The 22,480-nt window shown below is 46.7% G+C and overlaps 1 protein-coding gene across 2 annotated transcripts; it reads right to left on the bottom strand.

Annotated features, from left to right (window-relative positions):
* Positions 1-8,792: 8,792 nt before the first annotated feature.
* LOC123182878 (uncharacterized) lies at positions 8,793-14,459 on the bottom strand. 2 transcript variants are annotated; one of them, XR_006492358.1, is made up of 8 exons: positions 12,935-14,459; positions 12,752-12,835; positions 12,481-12,660; positions 12,255-12,392; positions 12,062-12,124; positions 11,490-11,977; positions 11,342-11,394; positions 8,793-9,668 (listed from the first exon to the last, which is right to left on the bottom strand). XR_006492358.1 is itself a non-coding variant. In XM_044595550.1 (4 exons), the coding sequence occupies exons 1-3, from the start codon at positions 12,110-12,112 to the stop codon at positions 11,388-11,390; spliced, it is 546 nt and encodes a 181-aa protein (XP_044451485.1). In that variant the 5' UTR covers positions 12,113-12,139; the 3' UTR covers positions 8,793-9,668; positions 11,342-11,387. The 2 variants fall into 2 exon arrangements, 1 of the variants encoding a protein (XP_044451485.1); XM_044595550.1 differs by lacking the exons at positions 12,255-12,392; positions 12,481-12,660; positions 12,752-12,835; positions 12,935-14,459 and having other exon boundaries at positions 12,062-12,139.
* Between the last annotated feature and the right edge of the window lie 8,021 nt (positions 14,460-22,480).

Below are 22,480 nucleotides of genomic sequence, written 5' to 3'. Positions count from 1 at the left end.
TTTATGGTCATGCCCCTCTGGTCAATGGTTTATTCTTATTGAATCTCGAACGTGATGTTACACATATTCATAGTGTGAATGCCAAAAGATGTAAGGTTTATAATGATAGTCCCACATACTTGTGGCACTGCCGCCTTGGTCACATTGGTGTCAAACGCATGAAGAAACTCCATGCAGATGGACTTTTGAAGTCTCTTGATTATGAATCATTTGACACGTGCGAACCATGTCTCATGGGCAAAATGACCAAGACTCTGTTCTCCGGAACAATGGAGCGAGCAACCAACTTATTGGAAATCATACATACTGATGTGTGCGGTCCAATGAGCGTTGAGGCTCGCGGTGGTTATCGTTATGTTCTCACCCTCACTGATGACTTAAGTAGATATGGGTATGTCTACTTAATGAAACACAAGTCTGAGACCTTTGAAAAGTTCAAGGAATTTCAGAGTGAGGTTGAGAATCAACGTGACAGGAAAATCAAGTTCTTACGGTCAGATCGTGGGGGAGAATATTTGAGTCACGAATTTGGCACGCACTTAAGGAAATGTGGAATTGTTTCACAACTCACGCCGCCTGGAACACCTCAGCGTAATGGTGTGTCCGAATGTCGTAATCGCACTCTATTGGATATGGTGCGATCCATGATGTCTCTTACCGACCTACCGCTATCATTTTGGGGATATGCTTTAGAGACTGTCGCATTCACTTTAAATAGGGCTCCGTCGAAATCCGTTGAGACGACACCATATGAATTGTGGTTTGGGAAGAAACCTAAGCTGTCGTTTCTGAAAGTTTGGGGATGCGATGCATGTGTCAAAAAACTTCAACCTAAAAAGCTCGAACCCAAATCGGAAAAATGCGTCTTCATAGGATACCCTAAGGAAACTATTGGATATACCTTCTACCTTAGATCCGAAGGCAAGATCTTTGTTGCCAAGAATGGATCCTTTCTGGAGAAAGAGTTTCTCTCAAAAGAAGTAAGTGGGAGGAAAGTGAAACTTGATGAAGTACTGCCTCTTGAACCGGAAAGTAGCGCATCTCAAGAAAATGTTTCTGTGGTGCCTGCACCGACTAGAGAGGAAGTTAATGATGATGATCAAGGAACTTCGGATCAAGTTACTACTGAACTTCGTAGGTCCACAAGGACACCTTCCGCACCAGAGTGGTACGGCAACCCTGTCCTGGAAATCATGTTGTTAGACAATGGTGAACCTTCGAACTATGAAGAAGCGATGGCGGGCCCGGATTCCGACAAATGGCTTGAAGCCATGAAATCCGAGATAGGATCCATGTATGAAAACGAAGTATGGACTTTGACTGACTTGCCCGATGATCGGCGAGCCATAGAAAATAAATGGATCTTTAAGAAGAAGACAGATGCGGATGGTAATGTAACCATCTATAAGGCTCGGCTTGTCGCTAAGGGTTATCGACAAGTTCAAGGGGTTGACTATGATGAGACCTTCTCACCCGTAGCGAAGCTGAAGTCCGTCCGAATCATGTTAGCAATTGCCGCATTCTATGATTATGAGATATGGCAAATGGACGTCAAAACGACATTCCTTAATGGTTTCCTTAAGGAAGAATTGTATATGATGCAGCCAGAAGGTTTTGTTGATCCGAAGAATGCTGACAAGGTATGCAAGCTCCAACGCTCGATCTATGGGCTGGTGCAAGCATCTCGGAGTTGGAACATTCGTTATGATGAGATGATCAAAGCGTTTGGGTTTACGCAGATTTATTGAGAAGTCTGTGTTTACAAGAAAGTGAGTGGGAGCTCTGTAGCATTTCTCATATTATATGTGGATGACATACTATTGATGGGAAATGATAAGAACTCTTGGAAAGCATAAAGGCCTACTTGAATAAGTGTTTTTCAATGAAGGACCTTGGAGAAGCTGCTTACATATTAGGCATCAAGATCTATAGAGATAGATCGAGACGCCTCATTGGTCTTTCACAAAGCACGTACCTTGACAAGATATTGAAGAAGTTCAATATGGATCAGTCCAAGAAGGGGTTCTTGCCGGTATTGCAAGGTGTGAGATTGAGCACGGCTCAATGCCCGACCACGACAGAAGATAGAGAAAAGATGAGTGTCATCCCCTATGCCTCGGCCATAGGGTCTATTATGTATGCCATGCTGTGTACCAAACCTGATGTAAACCTTGCCGTAAGTTTGGTAGGAAGGTACCAAAGTAATCCCGGCATGGAACACTAGACAGCGGTCAAGAATATCCTGAAGTACCTGAAAAGGACTAAGGATATGTTTCTCGTTTATGGAGGTGACGAAGAGCTCGTCGTAAAGGGTTACGTCGACGCTAGTTTCGACACAGATCTAGATGACTCCAAGTCACAAACCGGATACGTGTATATTTTGAATGGTGGGGCAGTCAGCTGGTGCTGTTGCAAGCAAAGCGTCATGGCGGGATCTACATGTGAAGCGGAGTACATGGCAGCCTCGGAGGCAGCACATGAAGCAATCTGGATGAAGGAGTTCATTACCGACCTAGGAGTTATTCCCAATGCGTCGGGCCCGATGACTCTCTTCTGTGACAACACTGGAGCTATTGCCCTTGCCAAGGAGCCCAGGTTTCACAAGAAGACCAGGCATATCAAGCGTCGCTTCAACTCCAATCGTGAATGTTCAAGATGGAGACATAGAGATTTGTAAAGTGCATACGGACCTGAATGTCGTAGATCCGTTGACTAAACCTCTTCCACGTGCAAAGCATGATCAACACCAGAACTCTATGGGTGTTCGATTCATCACAATGTAACTAGGTTATTGACTCTAGTGCAAGTGGGAGACTGTTGGAAATATGCCCTAGAGGCAATAATAAAATGGTTATTATTATATCTCCTTGTTCATGATAATTGTCTATTGTTCATGCTATAATTGTGTTATCCGGAAATCATAATACATGTGTGAATACATAGACCACAACATGTCCCTAGTGAGCCTCTAGTTGACTAGCTTGTTGATCAATAGATGGTTACGGTTTCCTAACCATGGACATAGGATGTCATTGATAACAGGATCACATCATTAGGACAATGATGTGATGGACAAGACCCAATCCTAAGCATAGCACAAGATCGTGTAGTTCGTCTGCTAAAGCTTTTCTAATGTCAAGTATCATTTCCTTAGACCATGAGATTGTGCAACTCCCAGATACCGTAGGAATGCTTTGGGTGTGCCAAACATCACAACGTAACTGGGTGGCTATAAAGGTACACTGCGGGTATCCCCGAAAGTATCTGTTGGGTTGGCACGAATCGAGACTGGGATTTGTCACTACGTATGACGGAGAGGTATCTCTGGGCCCACTCGGTAAGACATCATCGTAATGAGCTCAATGTGACTAAGGGGTTGGTCACGGGATGATGTGTTATGGAATGAGTAAAGAGACTTGCCGTAACGAGATTGAACAAGGTATCGGTATACCGACGATCGAATCTCGGGAAAGTGCTATACCGGTAGACAAAGGGAATCGTATACGGGATTGATCTAATCCTTGACATCGTGGTTCATCCGATGAGATCATCGTGGAACCTGTGGGAGCCAACATGGGTATCCAGATCCCACTGTTGGTTATTGGTCGGAGAGATGTCTCGGTCATGTCTGCATAGTTCCCAAACCCGTAGGGTCTACACACTTAAGGTTCGATGACGCTAGGGTTATAGGGAATAGATGTACGTGGTTACCGAATGTTGTTCGGAGTCCCGGATGAGATCCCGGACGTCACGAGGAGTTCCCGAATGGTCCGGAGGTGAAGATTTTGTTGGGTAACGTAGTAATTTCAAAAAAATTCCGACGCACATGCAAGATCATGGTGATGCATAGCAACGAGAGGGGAGAGTGTTGTCCACGTACCCTCGTAGACCGAAAGCGGAAGCGTTAACACAACGCGGTTGATGTAGTCGTACGTCTTCACGATCCGACCGATCAAGTACCGAACGCACGGCACCTCCAAGTTCAGCACACGTTCAGCTCGATGACGTCCCTCGAACTCCGATCCAGCCGAGTGTTGAGGGAGAGTTTCGTCAGCACGACGGCGTGGTGACAATGATGATGTTCTACCGAGCAGGGCTTCGCCTAAGCACCGCTACGATATTATCGAGGTGTAATATGGTGGAGAGGGGCACCGCACACGGCTAAGAGATCAATGATCAATTGTGTGTCTAGAGGTGCCCCCCTGCCCCCGTATATAAAGGAGCAAGGGGGGGTTCGGCCGGCCAAGGGGAGAGGCGCGCCAGGAGGAGTCCTACTCCTACCGGGAGTAGGACTCCCCCCCTTTTCCATGTTGGACTAGGAGAGAGAGGGGGAAGAGGTGTTGGGGAACGTAGTAATTTCAAAAAAATTCCTACGCACACGCAAGATCATGGTGATGCATAGCAACGAGAGGGGAGAGTGTTGTCCACGTACCATCGTAGACCGACAGCGGAAGCGTTATCACAACGCGGTTGATGTAGTCGTACGTCTTCACGATCCGACCGATCAAGTACCGAACGTACGACACCTCCAAGTTCTACACACGTTCAGCTCGATGACGTCCCTCGAACTCCGATCCAGCCGAGTGTTGAGGGAGAGTTTCGTCAGCACGACGGCGTGGTGACGATGATGATGTTCTACCGACGCAGGGCTTCGCCTAAGCTCCGCTATGATATTATCAAGGTGGAATATGGTGGAGGGGGGCACCGCACACGGCTAAGAGATCTCAAGGATCAATTGTTGTGTCTCTGGGGTGCCCCCTGCCCCCATATATAAAGGAGCAAGGGGGAGGCAGCCGGCCAAGGGGAGAGGCGCGCCATAGGGGGGAGTCCTACTCCCACCGGGAGTAGGACTCCTCCTTTCCTTGTGGGAGTAGGAGAAGGGAAGGGGAAGGAGAAAGAAAGAAGGGTGCGCCCCCCTTCCCTAGTCCAATTCGGACCAGACCATGGGGAGGGGTGCGGCCACCTTTTGAGGCCTTTCTCTCCTTTCCCGTATGGCCCATTAAGGCCCAGTACGAATTCCCGTAACTCTCCGGTACTCCAAAAAATACCCGAATCACTCGGAACCTTTCCAAAGTCCGAATATAGTCGTCCAATATATCGATTTTTACGTCTCGACCATTTCGAGACTCCTCGTCATATTCCCGATCTCATCCGGGACTCCGAACTCCTTCGGTACATCAAAACTCAATAAAACTGTCATCGTAACGTTAAGTGTGCGGACCCTACGGGTTCGAGAACTATGTAGACATGACCGAGACACGTCTCCGGTCAATAACCAATAGCGGGACCTGGATGCCCATATTGGCTCCCACATATTCTACGAAGATCTTTATCGGTCAGACCGCATAACAACATACGTTGTTCCCTTTGTCACCGGTATGTTACTTGCCCAAGATTTGATCGTCGGTATCTCGATACCTAGTTCAATCTCGTTACCGACAAGTCTCTTTACTCGTTCCGTAACACATCATCCCGCAACTAACTCATTAGTCACAATGCTTGCAAGGCTTATAGTGATGTGCATTACCGAGTGGGCCCAGAGATACCTCTCCGACAATTGGAGTGACAAATCCTAATCGAGAAATACGCCAACCCAACAAGTACCTTTGGAGACACCTGTAGAGCACCTTTATAATCACCCATTTACGTTGTGACATTTGGTAGCACACAAAGTGTTCCTCCGGTAAACGGGAGTTGCATAATATCATAGTCATAGGAACATGTATAAGTCATGAAGAAAGCAATAGCAACATACTAAACGATCGAGTGCTAGGCTAACGGAATGGGTCAAGTCAATCACGTCATTCTCCTAATGAGGTGATCTCGTTAATCAAATGACAACTTATGTCTATGGCTAGGAAACATAACCATCTTTGATTAACGAGCTAGTCAAGTAGAGGCATACTAGTGACACTCTGTTTGTCTATGTATTCACACATGTATTATGTTTCCGGTTAATACAATTCTAGCATGAATAATAAACATTTATCATGATATAAGGAAATAAATAATAACTTTATTATTGCCTCTAGGGCATATTTCCTTCAGATTTATATATGGGAAGTCCAGTTTCAGTCACCGGAAAGGTTTCGGGGTTTATCAGTATTGTACCGGGACCATAGAAGGGGTTCCCGGGGTCCACCGGGAGGGTCCACCTGCCCCGAAGGACCTAATGGGCTGTAGTTGGGTGGGAACCAGCCCCTTAGTGGGCTGGTGCGCCCCCCCCCCCCAGGGCCCAAGGCGCCTAGGGTTGGAAACCCTAGGGGGCCGCTGCCCCCCCCCCCGAGGGGCGGGCGCCCCCTAGTTGGAAACCCTAAGGGGGCCGCTGCCCCCCCTCTAGATGGATCTAGGGGGCCGGCCCCCCTCCCCTTCCCCTATATATAGTGGGGGTTTTGGGGCTGCCAGAGACACGAGTCTCCCTCTCTCTTGGCGCAGCCCTACCCCTCTCCCTCCTCGTCTCTCGCAGTGCTTGGCGAAGCCCTGCTGGAGTGCCATGCTCCTCCACCACCACCACGCCGTCGTGCTGCTGCTGGACGGAGTCTTCCCCAACCTCTCCCTCTCTCCTTGCTGGATCAAGGCACGGGAGACGTAACCGAGCTGCACGTGTGTTGAACGCGGAGGCACCATTGTTCGGTGCTTAGATCGGATTCGGCCGTTATCTGAATCGCTTCGTGTACGACTCCACCGACCGCGTTCTTGCAACGCTTCCACATCGCGATCTTCAAAGGTATAAAGATGCACTTCCCTCACGTTGCTAGTAAACTCCATAGATTGATCTTGGTGATGCGTAGAAATTTATTAATTTCTGCAACGATCCCCAACAGAAACGACGAAAACACCGTCATCGCCCGCTCCAGAAACCATCTGGAGCTTAGGTTTTCACCCGAAGAGCCCAAGCCCCTCATAGAGGAAGAGGAGTTCCACGACGACGCCTCCAAGGAGGGAAACGACGCCCGAAAGCGCCGCCGTCGACGGCACCGACAGAGTCGGGACAAGGCTTTCGCCCGGAACTCGCCCATCCCTACAGAGGCCTGCAGATCTGGACCACCCTTGAGCGTGGAGATCGTCAGAGCTGTTCCCGCTGCACCTTGCACCCTCCGTCGTCGACCACCAAGCTCAACTGCGACAACACCCACACAGCAGCACCTCAAGTTGCGAGTGAGATGCAGGCGCAAACTCCGGGACTTCAACCAGACGGGGATCCGTCGGGTGAGCCCATCCCGGCCACCACCATGACAAGACGCCATGGCCTACAACCCGGGGCCGCCGCCCCGGCTTCCTCCACTCACCCAAGCGCCGAACGCCACCACTGTCGCAACCTCCACGCAGCTCCGCACCATCCACGCCCAGATCGGATCGGGCGGAGTCATCCCTGCACCTGCCGTCGGGACGGGTCGAAGCCGGCCACGACCGCCCCACGACGCACCCCACTGGCCGCAGCCACCACGCTGCAAACCCGCCGCGCCGCCATCCATCGCGCGCCCACCGAGCCGCAAGAACTGTGCGCGGGATCCCAAGATCCACCATGCCCAGCCACCACGGCCGCGCCGCCCCCTTGCCGACCTCCTCCAGCTCAGAGAAAGGCCGCCTCCGCCATGTCCAGGGCCGCCGCCCCGGTGCAAACGCCGCTGCCAGCCGACCGCACGCCGGCGAACAGGCGCCACGGAACAGGCCCCGCAGGGAGCCGAGCAGCAGCAAAGGGCGAATCCCCACCGCCGCCGTCACTAGGCCGGGCTTTGCCGGAGGTGACCACCGGCGGCGGCGAGGCAGAGGGGGCCGGGAAGCGGTGGCCTAGGCCGGGCGGATCTGGTCGCCGCCCGAGTCGCCCTGCGGGAGAGCGACGCGGGGGCCTGGCAGTTATTTTTCCCCGGTAACTGCATTTTGACGATCAAGACGAGCACAAATGGCCCGCCGAAACTGACCACGGTGATATGCAATTATGGGTGTTGCTGATCTTGAGGCCCTTGCCCGTTTATGCATTGGAATTTGTTGCAAGGCAGGAATAAATTTATAAAAGAGACCCAAAATAGCATGACAGGTATATTCATGTATTTTTTTTCTTTATTCTAACCTGCAGCTGGAGTGCTATCTGTTTGGTGATGAATAGTAGCTGTCGGAAGATTCAAGGGCATGATGAGTTACCCTGTGCAGCAGTTTCTCCACCAATCAACAATACTTGTGAGTTTGTTTGTTTTTAGAAGTCCACCTTCTTTGTAATGCTTGATCTTTGACGTTTATTTGTCCAAGTAACTGGATCTGATGAGCCTGTGGTATAGCTATGACTGCGCGTGGAAAGGTGTTGGTGGATAAGGGAGTGAGATTTCCATCCCTGAAGAGACCAAGAGAGTGTATGTACAAGTGTTAGAACCAGTGAGGGTGCAAGCATGGCAGGATGTGATAACTTTTCAATAATAGTCCACTGACCTTTTTCAGGTGAGTCATCATCAGAAGATGTGCGGTTGAATGGGAGAGCACGTGGACAAGTGGGCAGAGCGCATCTCTAATAATCAAGCTCTGAGTAGCTCCGGGGAGCGCAGGTACCTTGAGGCCTCATTTGGTTGCAGAGTGAAAACATTCCAGGGTAGTAATCCCACGAGGGGGACTTTCCATGGCCATAGGAAATCCTCTCCCACCACGGGGGGAGATCCGCACGTGAGTTTGGAGGCAAGGGGGGGAGGGAATCACGTCAGGGAAGCGCCAGATTTCTTAGAAAAGAAATGTAGTATTCAAAAACCATGAGAACTATTTCTTTTTTTTTCAGTAAGAGGAACTCCAACGGGGTGACCCAAACGGACAAGAAAAGGCATCAGCCGAGCCCAAGATGGGGCTCGAGCCTAGCCCGACTTTGAATTAACAAAGCCATCAACTGGCCAGATTACAAACAAACGCCCTCATGCAAAAGAAAGAACAACACGGTGGTAAGATACATAAACGATGGACAACACCAAACCACTCCTCACACGCTACGGAAACTGGAGATAATCAAAAGAGAACGAAGCCGAAGACAACGAGGACCTCCTCCAAGAATGCTGCACCAGGAACAATATCACACTGGTTCGGAGGAGAGAGGGGGCGACACCAGCGGGGCATATGTTGTCGCCATGCACCTACGGGCCCCGGCACGGCACTCCCGTCCATTATCTTCGAAGAAGGCCACTACCTCCTTGCCTAGATTGAAGGTGCCGCACCGTCGCAAGATGAGATGGATGCTGCGGGAAGATGGCCACATAGAGAGGGTCAGCGCATCCCCAACGAGACGTCGGAGGCTCTCCTTGAGCAGAACATCGCCACTGCACACATCCAACACCGGAGGGGGAAGTTTCACGTTAGGACAAGAGGGCCACACCGCCGCCACCACCCACCACGCACAAGCGCCACCCGACCACAAGCCTCACAAAGCGGCGCCTTCAAGAAGAGAACGGCGCCAAGAGCGCCGCCGCCGCCCAACAAAGTTAGGGCTTTCGCCCGGGAGACCTAGGGGCAGGGGAAGTGAGGGGATCAGTCCATACCGACGCCTCCAAGGAGGGGAACAACACATATAGTTCCATTAAAAAGATGTGCATATGTGACTGATCCATGGGGAAATGTGTTGTCATTGGAATAATCACTCTACTGAAACTTCCACCATCAACTTCTTTGGACATTTTCATTGGTTAGCTTTAGGAAACCTGCAAAAAGAAAAAGAACAATATAGTTACTATAAAATATCACATTTTAAACTATATATAAGCACATATGCATGGTTATGAATGAAATAGATGCAAACATAATAAGCCAGACTGATTTATGTTCTACGGAGTAATAAATAAAATATTGTTCCCTTTGATTCCTAGACGACCACGGCATGAAAGCCATCATTTGGCAAGAAAAGAATGTTACACTGAAACCAGCTTGAAAATAGTCCTCGAAGCTTTTCAATTGTATAAACATTATTCTAATTGTGTAATATATAGAATAATATACATTGTGTCGTGTCAGTTTCCTAGGAGTGGCAGCATTAAGATCAACACCCAGATGCATATATCTAATCAGCACAAGATCCATATATACCTCATTAGCCCACATGTGCATAGATGACTATCTAATCAGCACACAACCGGATGCATATTTCCAAGAAAACTTACAGTACGGTGTTAGCATACATGTGCTTATATGAATCCAACCACATTTTCAGCTAGCAATAACAAGAAACAATCGAGCAACTGACATACCACACCACTTAAATCAACAAAAAAAAACAATCGTGTCATGGATGAAACTAGAATCAGCCTACCGAAAGCATGAATGAAGAATATATTGCTGGATGAAAAAATAGCCAACAAAGCTTATGAGTTTGTGTTCACGGTCTCTCCCAAGAAAGAAAACGGATGCCAACAAAGCCTCTAGATAAGTAATGAAAGTAGAGTGGTAATCTTTAAGGTATAGGGCTACAGATTATTTCGGGGGACAACCTTAAAAAATTCTTGATGGATGAAGGGCCAAGAACACAACTGCTCTGGATCTTAGTGTACGAAATAAAATAGAAACAGTCCTTGGAAGATCCCAATAAAACCAACCACAAAGATGAGGTGCATTAGCTACTAGGCTTGGTGGCAACAAAACTAAGTAAACTAATTTCAACTAAAACTAGCAGCAAATGATTCATCATGTAAATGGTCATCTCGCAAAATAGGGTCAAAACTAGTCTGTAACTAGGAGATCGAAAAGGGTCAAAACTAGTCTTCATTATAGTAATGAAATAAAGTTCTGAAGCACACAAAAAAATTAGCAGCTACACCTTTCAGTTCAAGCAACAAATAATCTGAAAGTTGGCATATGGATTTAGATTTCAATGACATACATTCATAGTTGAGAAGAACTGATTAAGTATGCACTTCCATAAAAAGCATATGAAACAACAGTACTACAAATGTTTCATAAGAAACAGTTTGTCATCAACGATAACTATTATATATTAAACAATGGTCACAACGTCAAGAAACCTAGGAGAACTGAAAAGGAAACAAAATCAATGCATATGAAACATTGGTCTGATATATATATATTTCAGTTCCCTACGCGCTACGGAAGAACTACTATTGACCAATGCATATGAAACTTGTGTAAAGCAACATCAGTAGAAAAATATAAGAATCATTTTCTATTTCTTCTAATCTGCTAAGCATTGCTTACATTTCTTTCATTTTCTAATATCCAACACTGATGCATCAATCCTACCTCCTTCTGGACAAGTAGTTTGTACAAGCAAATAAAACATTCCTGGATCTAGCATTGTGTAGTTCTTCTGGACATCCACTAAAACATCAGCAACCAAATATTGTGTACTGATCTAGGTGCTCACCGGTGATTAACAATGGTGGGAATGATCTGAGAGAACGAGGCGGTGCTCACTTCCTGGATATGGATGTTCAAGTTCATCAGTGACGGTGAAGGCATGAACTCGAGAAAGATAGAGGTTGCAGAGGGGGGAGAAGGAGGAGGGGGCTAACCTTGACCGGAGGAGGTAGAAAACAACCACAAAACCGTCGCCGTCGTGGTCGCCGAAGGGGGTCGGAGCTTCGAGGTGGAGGGGAGATCCGGGGAAGGAGGACAATGACGGCCGCGGTCCGTCGCCGTCGCTGGAGGGGAGGATGTTGGATCCTGAACACCGGAGGGAGGGGTCGGGGGGCGTCGCTTCTGCCGTCGGCGGCGGCGGCAGCGGATCTTGGTCGACGGCGCGTCGTTCACTCGTCTGCCGCTCGAGCCGTGGCTTTCCTCCCCGACCTGTCGGGTCGTGGCTTTCCTTCCCGTGGTAAGGTCGTGGGTCGGGCAGGGTTAGCCCTCGAAGGATGCGGTCCAAATGACCATCTCGATTTCCCTGGGCCAACCCGGCCCGTGGTTCTCTGACCAGCGGAAACAGCGGGGATCCCCCCGGGATACCTTGCAACCAAACGAGGCCTGAGTGTGGCTTCAGGGTTTTTTTCAACGTGCTGTCGATCTGTGAATGGACGATGATCAACTTTTCAGTTGCCAATTTGGGAAACTATCAGGGAAAAGAAATGTAAATGGCAATTGGTATAACCAGCCAGCTGCAGAAGCGACAGTGCAAATCCACCTTCAAATTGTGATCCATTTGGCCTTTCCACTTGTAGGGATGTGGTATAAGGAATCATGAACGTTAGACATTGTACAAAAGAAAATATTACAAGGCAGAGGTTATTATTATTTATTTATTTTTGAAACAAGGGAAGGCAGAGGTTATTGGTGTCACTCACGTGTCAAGTTGACGCATGTTGAGCAGTTTGGTGTTGGAGTGGGGTTAGCATGTGCATGCTGCTTCTCCAGGCGTGCTTGGGCCAACTTATGTTCATGCATTAGTTGTGCTGTTTGTCCATTCGGCCGTACATTTGCACCTAGGATAGCCAAGAACGTGTCAAAGCAAGTTACAGCAAGTGAATGTTCAGAGCAAAAAATCAGGAGGGGACACATAAGGGAACTAACATGCAGTTACAGCAAGTGAAGCAGAGCAGCCGCCTGCTGTGAGGCTGGCTTGTTGTGCCGTAGCCAGCTTATTCATGAATTAACAAGTGTACAAAACTGCAGCGTCTTCGTCGACGGTTTCAAACATGCGATTGATAAGATCGTCGCACCAAGTTTGATGTTCATCTCACAGCTGTAGTCCTTTTGAGTTGTTTGTGGCAAAATCCAGCACAGCAGAGTAAGTCTTTGGGCGCATATCAGAAGTAATAAACTGTTTGGCAGCAAATTTTACTTCATCACTTGAATATGTGGAGCCCTGCAGCAGTATTGGATGGATCTCCCACGCAGTTGCAGGCATTGATCCTATTAGGTTTGTCTTTTTTTTATGCACGGGAAAAGAGTGTAACCAGGGTTAGCAAGTACTCACATGATTAGCATGATGTAAAAATGAAAAACACAAATATAGATCGCTCACTTTGAACTTTAGCTCGCTGTCCTGTACCGTGAGAACATGTGGACGGTGTGCCGTGACGGCATCGTCACATGAAACGGCGCCCTGAACGTATACCACTGTTCCACATTACGTATGCTGCACCTGCCTTCTATGCTGGCATTCAATGCCCGGCCCAACATGTCCTTCTTCGATTGGCAGACGTAGCGGGAGCAGGCGCGCCCGTCCGCTACATCGCCGCTCTCGTACTCACTCTCCTTATCCTAACCCTGGGTTCCATTGAGATTCGGGCAAAGGAGTGATAGAATGCAGAGTATTTGCAAAGATTCAAAGCTGAGCCCGAGCTCATTTGCTACATGGTGAATAGTAATTAGAAAATAAATAGCCGATAAATAAATAAATAAATAAAATGTTTACACTAAAAATGGTGGACCTTTCTAGGAGCTTGCAAAAATTTATCCTGAGATGACTTTGGAAGGAGCTCCGTCCAAAAAAATCAAAGTCGAAGCTTCAAAATGTCCAATCTTTCTCGAGTTTTCTAAACTCTGATTTTATTTATTTATTTTTTTGGACGGAACTCCTTCGAGGTCATCTCAGCACAAAAAATTGTAAGCACGTCTCATTTAGTGTAAAAAAATTAGATTTATTTTAATTCTTGTACTATTGGTTTTGAATTTACTATTCATGCTTAGCATGCTTAGTTTAGTGAAGTGTTCACAACGCCGATCCATAAAATCATGTGAATTGGTCGATAGCAATAAAAATAGTTGATTGTGCCCAATTTACTTCTTTACATGGTAATATGTGTCTCATTTATAAATCATAAAGATCATAGTACAAGTCACGTAGCTAGAGACCGACCTGACAAAATGAAAAAGACAGCAGAACACTAGCCTTTGCACAAAGAAATATCAACCAAGAAAAAGGAATACAATCAGGACCGAAGAATACCCAAAGCTTACACGAACGCCCGTCACCTGTCTCCGACACCACCACAGCAGCCACCAAAAAAAAATGATGGATCACCTTCTCACCCGAACTCGACGCGGCTCCATTGCTGATATGCAGCTTTGTGGACCTCCAAGGTGGCTCACCAAAGGCGAAGCCATTGTCGTTGAACGAATCAAACTGGATGCGCAATTTACTATCTCTGTATACTAGTAATGAGACCGATGTACATACATTGTATATTACATATAGGGAGTGCCTAGAACTTAGCTGATCCAAAAATATGTATTTCTCAATCTGTTGACGTCATCAACGTTCAGTTAAGCCTGTTTAGTTGGCGCGCCTATGTCTCGCTTGACGCGAGACGTAAGGGCAGCCTCGCCTAAAGCAATCGCGAGATGGGCCGGCTCAGGCGCGCTCAAGGCAACAGCACAACTTGTTTTTTCATGTAGTTTGTTTTTGTTTTTTGCTTTATTTTCTTACTTTTGTTTATAAGTACTTCTGTTTAGTCTGCATATAAATTTGAAAATATTAATCATGCATTTGCAAAATGTTACAAAAATGCACAATGTGTATGAAAAATAAGTAGACATAAAAAATATTTGAAAAATGTTAAGCCGGTATTTGAAAAATGCTAAACATTTATATATATAAAATTCTTGGTGTATATAAAAGAATTTATAATGTTTATGTAAAAAGTAGACATCCAAAAAAATGCCTCAAAAATATTAATCATGTATATGGAAAAATGTTAAACGTGTATATATAGAATGTTAAACATCTATAAAAAATGTATCATATGTATAAAAAATGTGCGATGTGTATGAAAATTGAAGAAAAAAATACAACCAAGAATATATTTGAACAAAAATGTTAATCATATACTCCCTCCGTATCAAAATATAAGACGTTTTTTCAGTTTAATTTGAACTACAAAAAACATCTTATATTTTCGTACAGAGGTAGTATATGAAAAATGTTAAACCAATATTCAAAATGTGTTTTAGATTTATACCAAAAATGTACAGTGTGTATGGAAACAATAGATATCAAAACATTTTTTGTAGAAAATTTTATTCATTTATTTGAAACATGTTAAACATGTATTCAGAAAACATTCCGATCATTGCACACCTGGGTCAAAAGGCTCCCTCTTTTTTTTCACGGTTTGTTTCAATCGTAGATCAATTCCAACAGTATTATGTAGATGTCGCTCCATGATGATAAACACCTATTGATCCGATCTTCAGTAGGCGTTGTGTTAGATGTCGCTCATTTCCAAAAACCTGCTATACGTGCCATTGCACGCCACTTCTCCTACTGTAGTGACACTACGAGAGTACTACGGAATATTCTTGTAAATTAACATAAAACTTGTGCTTTGCTACAGAGCAAATGATAGTTGCCATGAACCAAGGTTGGCCGGTTCCTTAGACATAGTTTATGATGTGGTAAGAGAAAAGCATATTTGTTATTGAATTAGGATCTAGGAGAGCTGATTTGTAAGATTTGGGTAGAGAGGAAGGAGATATGGATGCATGAAGATTGAGACGATCTTTTGCAGGTAAACGAAACCCGGACTTGGCACGTGTGCGCATGATATGATCGTTAGTAGGAGCTGGAACGGGAATAGCATGAGCAGGAGGAGTGGGGGAAGATGTGGTGGACGTGTCCGGCGCAGCGGAGGAAGCGGACGCAGGAGATGGCTGTGAAGGCTGCGGCGGCAGGAGGTCTGCCGCGACAGAGTGGAATGTGTTTTTCTCTGCGGGGACAGAGGTGGTGACAGAAGTGGTCGCGGCAGGATCCGCTACTGCGGCAGAGAACTTGGCAGGTTTCACTAGATAGGTCGGCGGGTGAAAGAAGGGAAGATGATTGCGACGAGAGGGGCTAGTGGACGGCGTGGGTGAGTTGGGATCTAATTGTTGACGCTCGAAAAAGGGAAAAATGTTTTCAGCGAATGTTACATGACGAGACACATGAACACTACCACTAACAAGATCTAGATAACGATAAACCCTTGTGCTCGTCAGAAAACCTAGATGGACACACGGGGTAGAGCGCGGGGAAAGTTTGTTAAGAGAAGTGGAGTAGGAGTTTGGGAAACAAATCGAAGACGCGAACGTCGAAGTAATTTGGATGAGAGAGAAATAAAGAGAAGTAAGGAGTAGTTTGTGGGTTAACTTTAGATGGACGAATATTGAGTAAATATGTGGCCATGTGGAGGGCCTCAGCCCAGAACGTCGGAGGCATAGAAGAGTGAACAAGCAGAGTGCGAATGATGTCATTAAGAGTATGAAGAGAACGCTCGTCTTTGCCGTTTTAAGGGGAGGTATAAGGACATGAGAAACGCAACAGAATTCCATATTGTAGAAAGAAATTTTGATTTTTAAAGTTGTCAAATTCACGACCATTATCACATTGTATGAATCTTATAGGGAGGAAAAAATGGACCGAGACATAGCGCTGAAAGTTAAGGAATATATATGAACGTCGGATTTGTTGCGTAAAGGAAAAGTCCAAACATAATGAGTAAAATCATTAAGAATCATGAGATAATACTTAAAACCAGATACACTTTCTAGTGGTGATGTCCAGAGATCATAATGAAGTAATTCAAAAGGAAAAGTACTAGAGGATTGAGAGGAACTAAAGGGAAGGTGAACATGTTTGCCCAATTGACATGACTGACACGTAGAAGAATTATGAGAGTCTCTATTACGAGGTATTGAAAATTCACTAAGAAGTGTGGATAACACATTTTTATTGGAATGGCCGAGACGTTGGTGCCACAGATCAACAGAGGCCACCATAGATGTTGGAGGAGCAGTGGCCAGAACACCATGCAGAGAATATAAATCACCGGAGCTATTGAATCGAGCGATCTCGTCCTTGGTCCGGTAGTCTTTCACAGACAAACCAAAGGGGTCAAACTCAACAGAGGCAAGATTATCAGTGGTGATTTGGCGAACAAAAATCAGATTTTTAATAAGGGCAGGAGCTACAAGAACATCACGAAGAAGGAAAGGCTTAATTGGGGATTGGATTTGAGCCTGACCGACACAGTAAATAGGAATAGAAGATCCATCACCGAGAGTAATAGAGGGAAAAGACGAAGGTGTGCAAGAAGAAAGCAAATTACTCGATGCAGACATATGACGAGAAGCACCAGAATCGAAAATCCAATCCGTACCTGAGTTCCCTTGTGCAGCAAAGTTGTTCATGGCTTGTAGAAAAGCAGCTTGGTCCCAGCTCGGACTCGAAGTAGAGGCCGGTGTAGTCATGGAAGCTTGCGGGTGTGATGGCGTCGGCAGTAGGGGCGCAAGGATGGGCGTGCCGATGTGAGGGCGAGCACCGGGCTGCCAGCCACTGATATAGGCAGGCGGGGCACCATATGGCGTAGGGGCGGACCAGGGCATAGGCCACGCCTGGACTAGCCATGTTCATGGATCAGGAGATGGGCGCCATCCGGGCGGCGGTGGTGGTGCAGTTGATGAAGCCGGAGGCGGAGCAGGAGCATTGTAGTACGGTGCGATCGGAGGAGCCGGCTGGTACCCGCCGTAGATCGCCGGTGTACTGTATGGCGCCGCAGATGTGTTGCAGAGAGCCGCGGACGACGTACTGGACGAAGTCACAGGCGCGGCCACGTAGTGCCCCGTAGATGACGCAGAGTAGTGCCCGGCTGCGGCTCCTGCGGGCGACGCGTCTTGTTGCATGGCGCCGTAGACGTGTGGCCTGTAGCCATGCGCGGGCGGCGAGGTAAAGCCAGCCATCTAGAATGATGCAGCAGCATGCAGCTCGTAGCCATGTGCTAACGAGGCAGAAGCGTGCGGCCCGTAGCCATGCTGGGGCATGCATGGCGTTGCATGCAGCGGGACAGAGGAGATGGATTCAGCGACGATCGGTTCGGCGGCGGCGACGCCAGATGCAATCGTCCCGATCGGAACAGAGGCGGAAGTCATCGATCGAAGACCTAAACTGATACCATATTAAATTATATTAAATAATTGTTGATACAATACTGTGTCGGTACAAGAAGTATATATAAGAGCCAAGCTGCACTTGACCTAGCCTTATTACAAACCGAATAGGAATCTTAATCCTATTACAAGTTGTATTCTAACATTTGTGACTAAATGTGTATGTTCTCTAGAACAATAGGAAGCACGGGATCAGCAGTCTGATCTCTAGCATCCATCAGGCCATTTAGACTAAAAACGACATGTCAAGACAATTAAGGACGAGAGAGAGTGCATTTTGATGTTTTTAGAAAGAAACAATGTCAAGCGCATAAACTTAGACAAACACTTAAACGAAGGAAGTCCACTGATACATGGAAGAATTTAGTTGCTAAATTATTAATTAAAAGGAGTTACGCTACAACAAATTAAGCACCTTGTATTAGGAACTTTAGTTGCTAAAATCTTTAATGCGCTTAGCACCTCATCTAAGCACCTAAGCATTGAAAGATGCGCCTCAAACCAGTCAGTCTTTGTGATGGAAGAACAAATTGACGATGCAACATTGGTCTAGCGATTTGGAAATGATTAGTCGTATGAGGGAAAGTGTTTCCCTCTCTTTTTTTTTCTCACAGCAGTAGCAGCGGCAACAACACGAACAACAATACTACAAGGACCCAAATATGTGCGCGATCGTCAGCTGAAGGGCAGGCTCCAGCGAACGTTTTGTTCGCTGGGGGAGGTGGGAGTTCCAAATATGAGTCCCTTTTTTCTTTTTACTGCTTTAAGTTATTAATTTTAGAAAAAAATCAGGATTTCAAAAAGTGGCGGATTGTGAAAACAATGTTTGTGAATTCAAAAAATGTGCAAGATTTGAAAAATGTTTGTGAAATGAAAATTGCTCATGGATTCAAAAAATGTTCATAATTTCAAAAAAATGTTCACAATTTCAGAAAGTATTCATGAATTTATAAAAAAAGTTCCACATATTAAAAATGTTAGGGAATTTCGAACATTGTTCCCAAATTTAACAAATTTCACATAATTCAGAAAATGTTCACTAATTCAAAAAGTATTCATGAATTTATAAAAATATATTCACGGTATTCAAATGTTTGGAAATTTCAAAAATTGTTCCCAAATTTCAAAGAATGTAGCTGTGGAGGACGACGGCCACAGAGACCGTGGGTAGCGGACCTACAATCTGGAGCTCCCTTGGATCCATCGGCCGGTGCTGAGAACCAGCTGTTGTTGTCGGACTTACCCATCGCTTGGTCGAGGAGAGGAGATAAGGGGGGAAGAGAGGCGAGGAAAGGATGGGGTTGGCCGTGCCTCCTCACTAGTAGGAAAAGGGGCTTTTACCCCGGTTTGTAAGGGCCTTTTGTCCCGGTTTTCGAACCGGGACTAAAGGGTCGTTACTAAAGCCCTAACCCTTTAGTCCCGGTTCTTACATGAACCGCGACAGAAGGTCCTCCACGTGGCTGTTGCTGCCAACCCAGGCAGGGGGGCCTTTGGTCCCGGTTGGTGCCACCAACCGGGACCAATAGGCAGGGCCTTTTGTCCCGGTTGGTGCCACCAACCGGGACCAATAAGCATCCACGCGTCAGCATTTCAGGGGCTGGGGTTTTTGTTTTTTTTGAATGGGGGGTTGGGGGGTTAATTTAGGTGTTTCATATTGTGTTAGCTAGCTAATTAATAGAGAGAAGTGTCCTCTCTTATCTCCGTGCTTGGTCGACGCTACGTACTATATACGTATGGAGAGGACTAGACACGCTAACTAGTAATCAAATGAAGGAAACAGAAGATCGTCATGAACATATGCATACAGAGAGAAGTGATATCGACCACCTCTCCTTCTCCGAGAGATTGGTCGAACAACAAGTTCTCGTATATCTATCTGACACTACCGGCTACATATATACAATAATTATCTCTTACAATACAATCTCCTAATTAAACTGTAAGAACACAGGGTCCACATAGTATTCTCCGTTTTCAGCGATCACGTGGTCAAGGAAGAATGCCGCCAATTCCTCTTGAATTGCTCGCATACGATCTGGTGCTAGGAGTTCATCCCGCTTCCGAAACATCTAATTTGAAGAAGGGGGTCAATACATATATATATGAATAAATGAAACTCAACACAAATGATGGTAATAAAATAAAATTGTGAATATTATTGCTTACGCACTTCATATTGTTCGTCAGAGTAGCCCCGCTCACAGGTCGTGTAGCGGATGGACTCGCAAACGTAGTATCCACAGTAATTATTCCCGGGTTCCTGCCACAACCACTTTACAAGAAATAGAGGTCAATCAAACTGATAAGCAAGCATGCTAAATGGTATTGATGAAACTAGCGCTTGAATCACTAGGAGATGCGCGGAACATGCTACTATAGTACTTACTTTCGGGTGTTTAAATTGCAGCTTCTTCGGCAGTCCCGGAGCTTTTAGGTGAATTTTCTCCAAACCCTGCCAGACAAAGAAAACAATTACTTGATATCAGGAAATGAACAAAGTTGCTGATATGGTGGATAATGATCGATTTAACTTACTTCTCGAGCATTTGAGTCATGTTCGCATAGTCCTGGGGATCTTTTCGTCTCGAGTCTAAGACGGTTACTACTCCCTGCTCAAGCTTAATCTCTAGGAGAATATAGTGGAAGCTGCGCATGCATGCATAAGTCATCAATTACATTACCATAACCTGGACTAATAAGGGAAACCGAATATGCACAAGACAGTAACACTCACTTGAAGTTGTAAGGAAAGAGTATTATATCTTTGTTTTGATTTAATACCAACGATCGTAGCAAGTTGGCCTCGGCTTCTTTGGCATGTTTTTCAACCGTATATGCATCTATGAGATTTGTGTTAATGAACCCAATATCACCGATTTGTCTTTTCTTCAATTCGGCGATCTTCAATCTGCATAATATAGTGAGGATAATTATAAATACATGCAATGAAAGAGCTGACCTATATAGAGAGACTTAATGACAGAAGTAGTACTACTTACAGACAGTAGCAAGTGATCGTTGTTTTATCGAGGGCCTTTTGATTGTAAAACTGGAAGAAATCCTCAAATGGAACATTCAGCAGTTCAATTCCAACGAGGTCATGCTCCGGTTTAACTCTCAGCGTCAAAGTATTCATCCCATCAGACTCTCTGCAGGTTTTCATGTACCAATCATGTAATCTTCGCATCATCGTTGTTAGAGATCTTTCATCTTTGACGAGAGGCTTCCCGTAATGGTATTTGTGTTCGTCCACCTCCATGATTTCATAATGTACATCGTCGGGCAGGTAATCTCCAAGATTGCTATAACCGGCCACCATCCTCGGATCATTAGCGACGATGTCTTTTGACACCTTGAGCGGGGGGCACGATTGGTTCGCTTGTTCGCCGAGCTGGGCAATTTTTTTCCCAGCTCGTCGTTCTTTTAACCTTTGATCACTGACAGTACTTCCCGACCGCTCCGCTTCGGCATATGTCTTTGCAAGAATGCGCTCATAGTTGCCTCTCGGCGGAGACTTTGGTGGTTTTGTCAGGGCAGCCAGAGTGCGCTTTGCTTTCACCGGATCTACCTTCTCCTCCGGAGGTGGATGTTTCTTTGCTTTCACCCCTTCAAAGAAGTTTGTCACTTCGGCTCGCACGATCTTCCTGGTTTCCTCCTCGGTCCTCTCGTATGGTAACTTCTCTGGAGTCTTCAGAGAAGGACCGAATCTGTATTGCCTCCCGCCTCTGGCAGCTGTACTGCTAGACGCCGGCAGAGCAGACGGAGCGGCTGCGGCTGTCTTCTTTCCTTGCTTACGAGGCGGAGGAGAAGGACTACGACGCGCCGGAGCAGCCGGAGCGGCGGCGGGTCTCTTCCGCCCTTGCTGACGAGGCGGAGAAGGAGGAGGCTGGCTGCTCTGGCGCGCCGGTGCAGGAGGAGAAGGAGGCGGAGTGCCGCCACGCGCCGGAGAAGGAGGCTGACTGCCCTGATCACTCGCCGGAGGAGGAGGCGGAGGAGGAGGCGGAGTGCCGCCACGCGCCGGAGAAGGAGGCTGAGTGCCCTGATCACTCGCCGGAGGAGGAGGCGGAGGAGGAGGCGGAGTGCCCTTACTCGCCGGAGCCGTCCAGTTCGGAAGGTTGATGAGCTCCTTCCGCCATAGGCACGGAGTCTTCAGAGCTAAACCCAGCCGAGTCTCCCCTTCACCGGTAGGGTGGTCAAGCTGGAGGTCCTCAAATCCCTTCGTTATTTCATCCACCATCACCCTAGCATATCCTTCTGGAATCGGCCGGCAGTGGTAGGTTGCGCCGGGTTCAGGAGGTAAAACAGAGCCAACAGCCGCCTTGACTTTGAAGTTCTGCCATTGCGCCATAAGGTGGCAATGTTGAGACTCCGTGATAGCATCCACGGGGTAGCTAGCAGGAGCCGTCAAGACATGCTCCAGCTGAAGCAGCTCGGTGGAAGCCACGCTGCTTCTCCGCTGAGATGGCGGGTAGCTTCGGGGGTAGTTTCGGCATGTCGATTGCCGTCTCGTTCCTCTAGCGCTTGAACCCTTTCGTGCAGCTTCTGAATTTGGGTCTGCTCCATTTTTTTCCTCCTCTCCTGGCTTTTGTAACCGCCTGCGTCCGGAAAACCAGCCTTCCACGGAACGGAGCCTGGCGTGCCTCGT

This window comes from Triticum aestivum, chromosome 1D (assembly GCF_018294505.1).
Source record: "Triticum aestivum cultivar Chinese Spring chromosome 1D, IWGSC CS RefSeq v2.1, whole genome shotgun sequence".
NCBI classification, from domain to species: Eukaryota; Viridiplantae; Streptophyta; class Magnoliopsida; order Poales; family Poaceae; genus Triticum; species Triticum aestivum.
The sequence above is the reverse complement of the archived record's forward strand: the minus strand, read 5'-3'. Positions and strand labels throughout refer to the sequence as shown.

Bases quoted from the DNA above. Each gene is read 5' to 3' on its own strand.
- LOC123182878 (XM_044595550.1), bottom strand. From the start codon at position 12,112: ATGGATCACAATTTGAAGGTGGATTTGCACTGTCGCTTCTGCAGCTGG. The intron at 11,978-12,061 runs GTTATACCAATT...GTCCATTCACAG, and splicing joins GTCGCTTCTGCAGCTGGCTG to ATCGACAGCACGTTGAAAAA.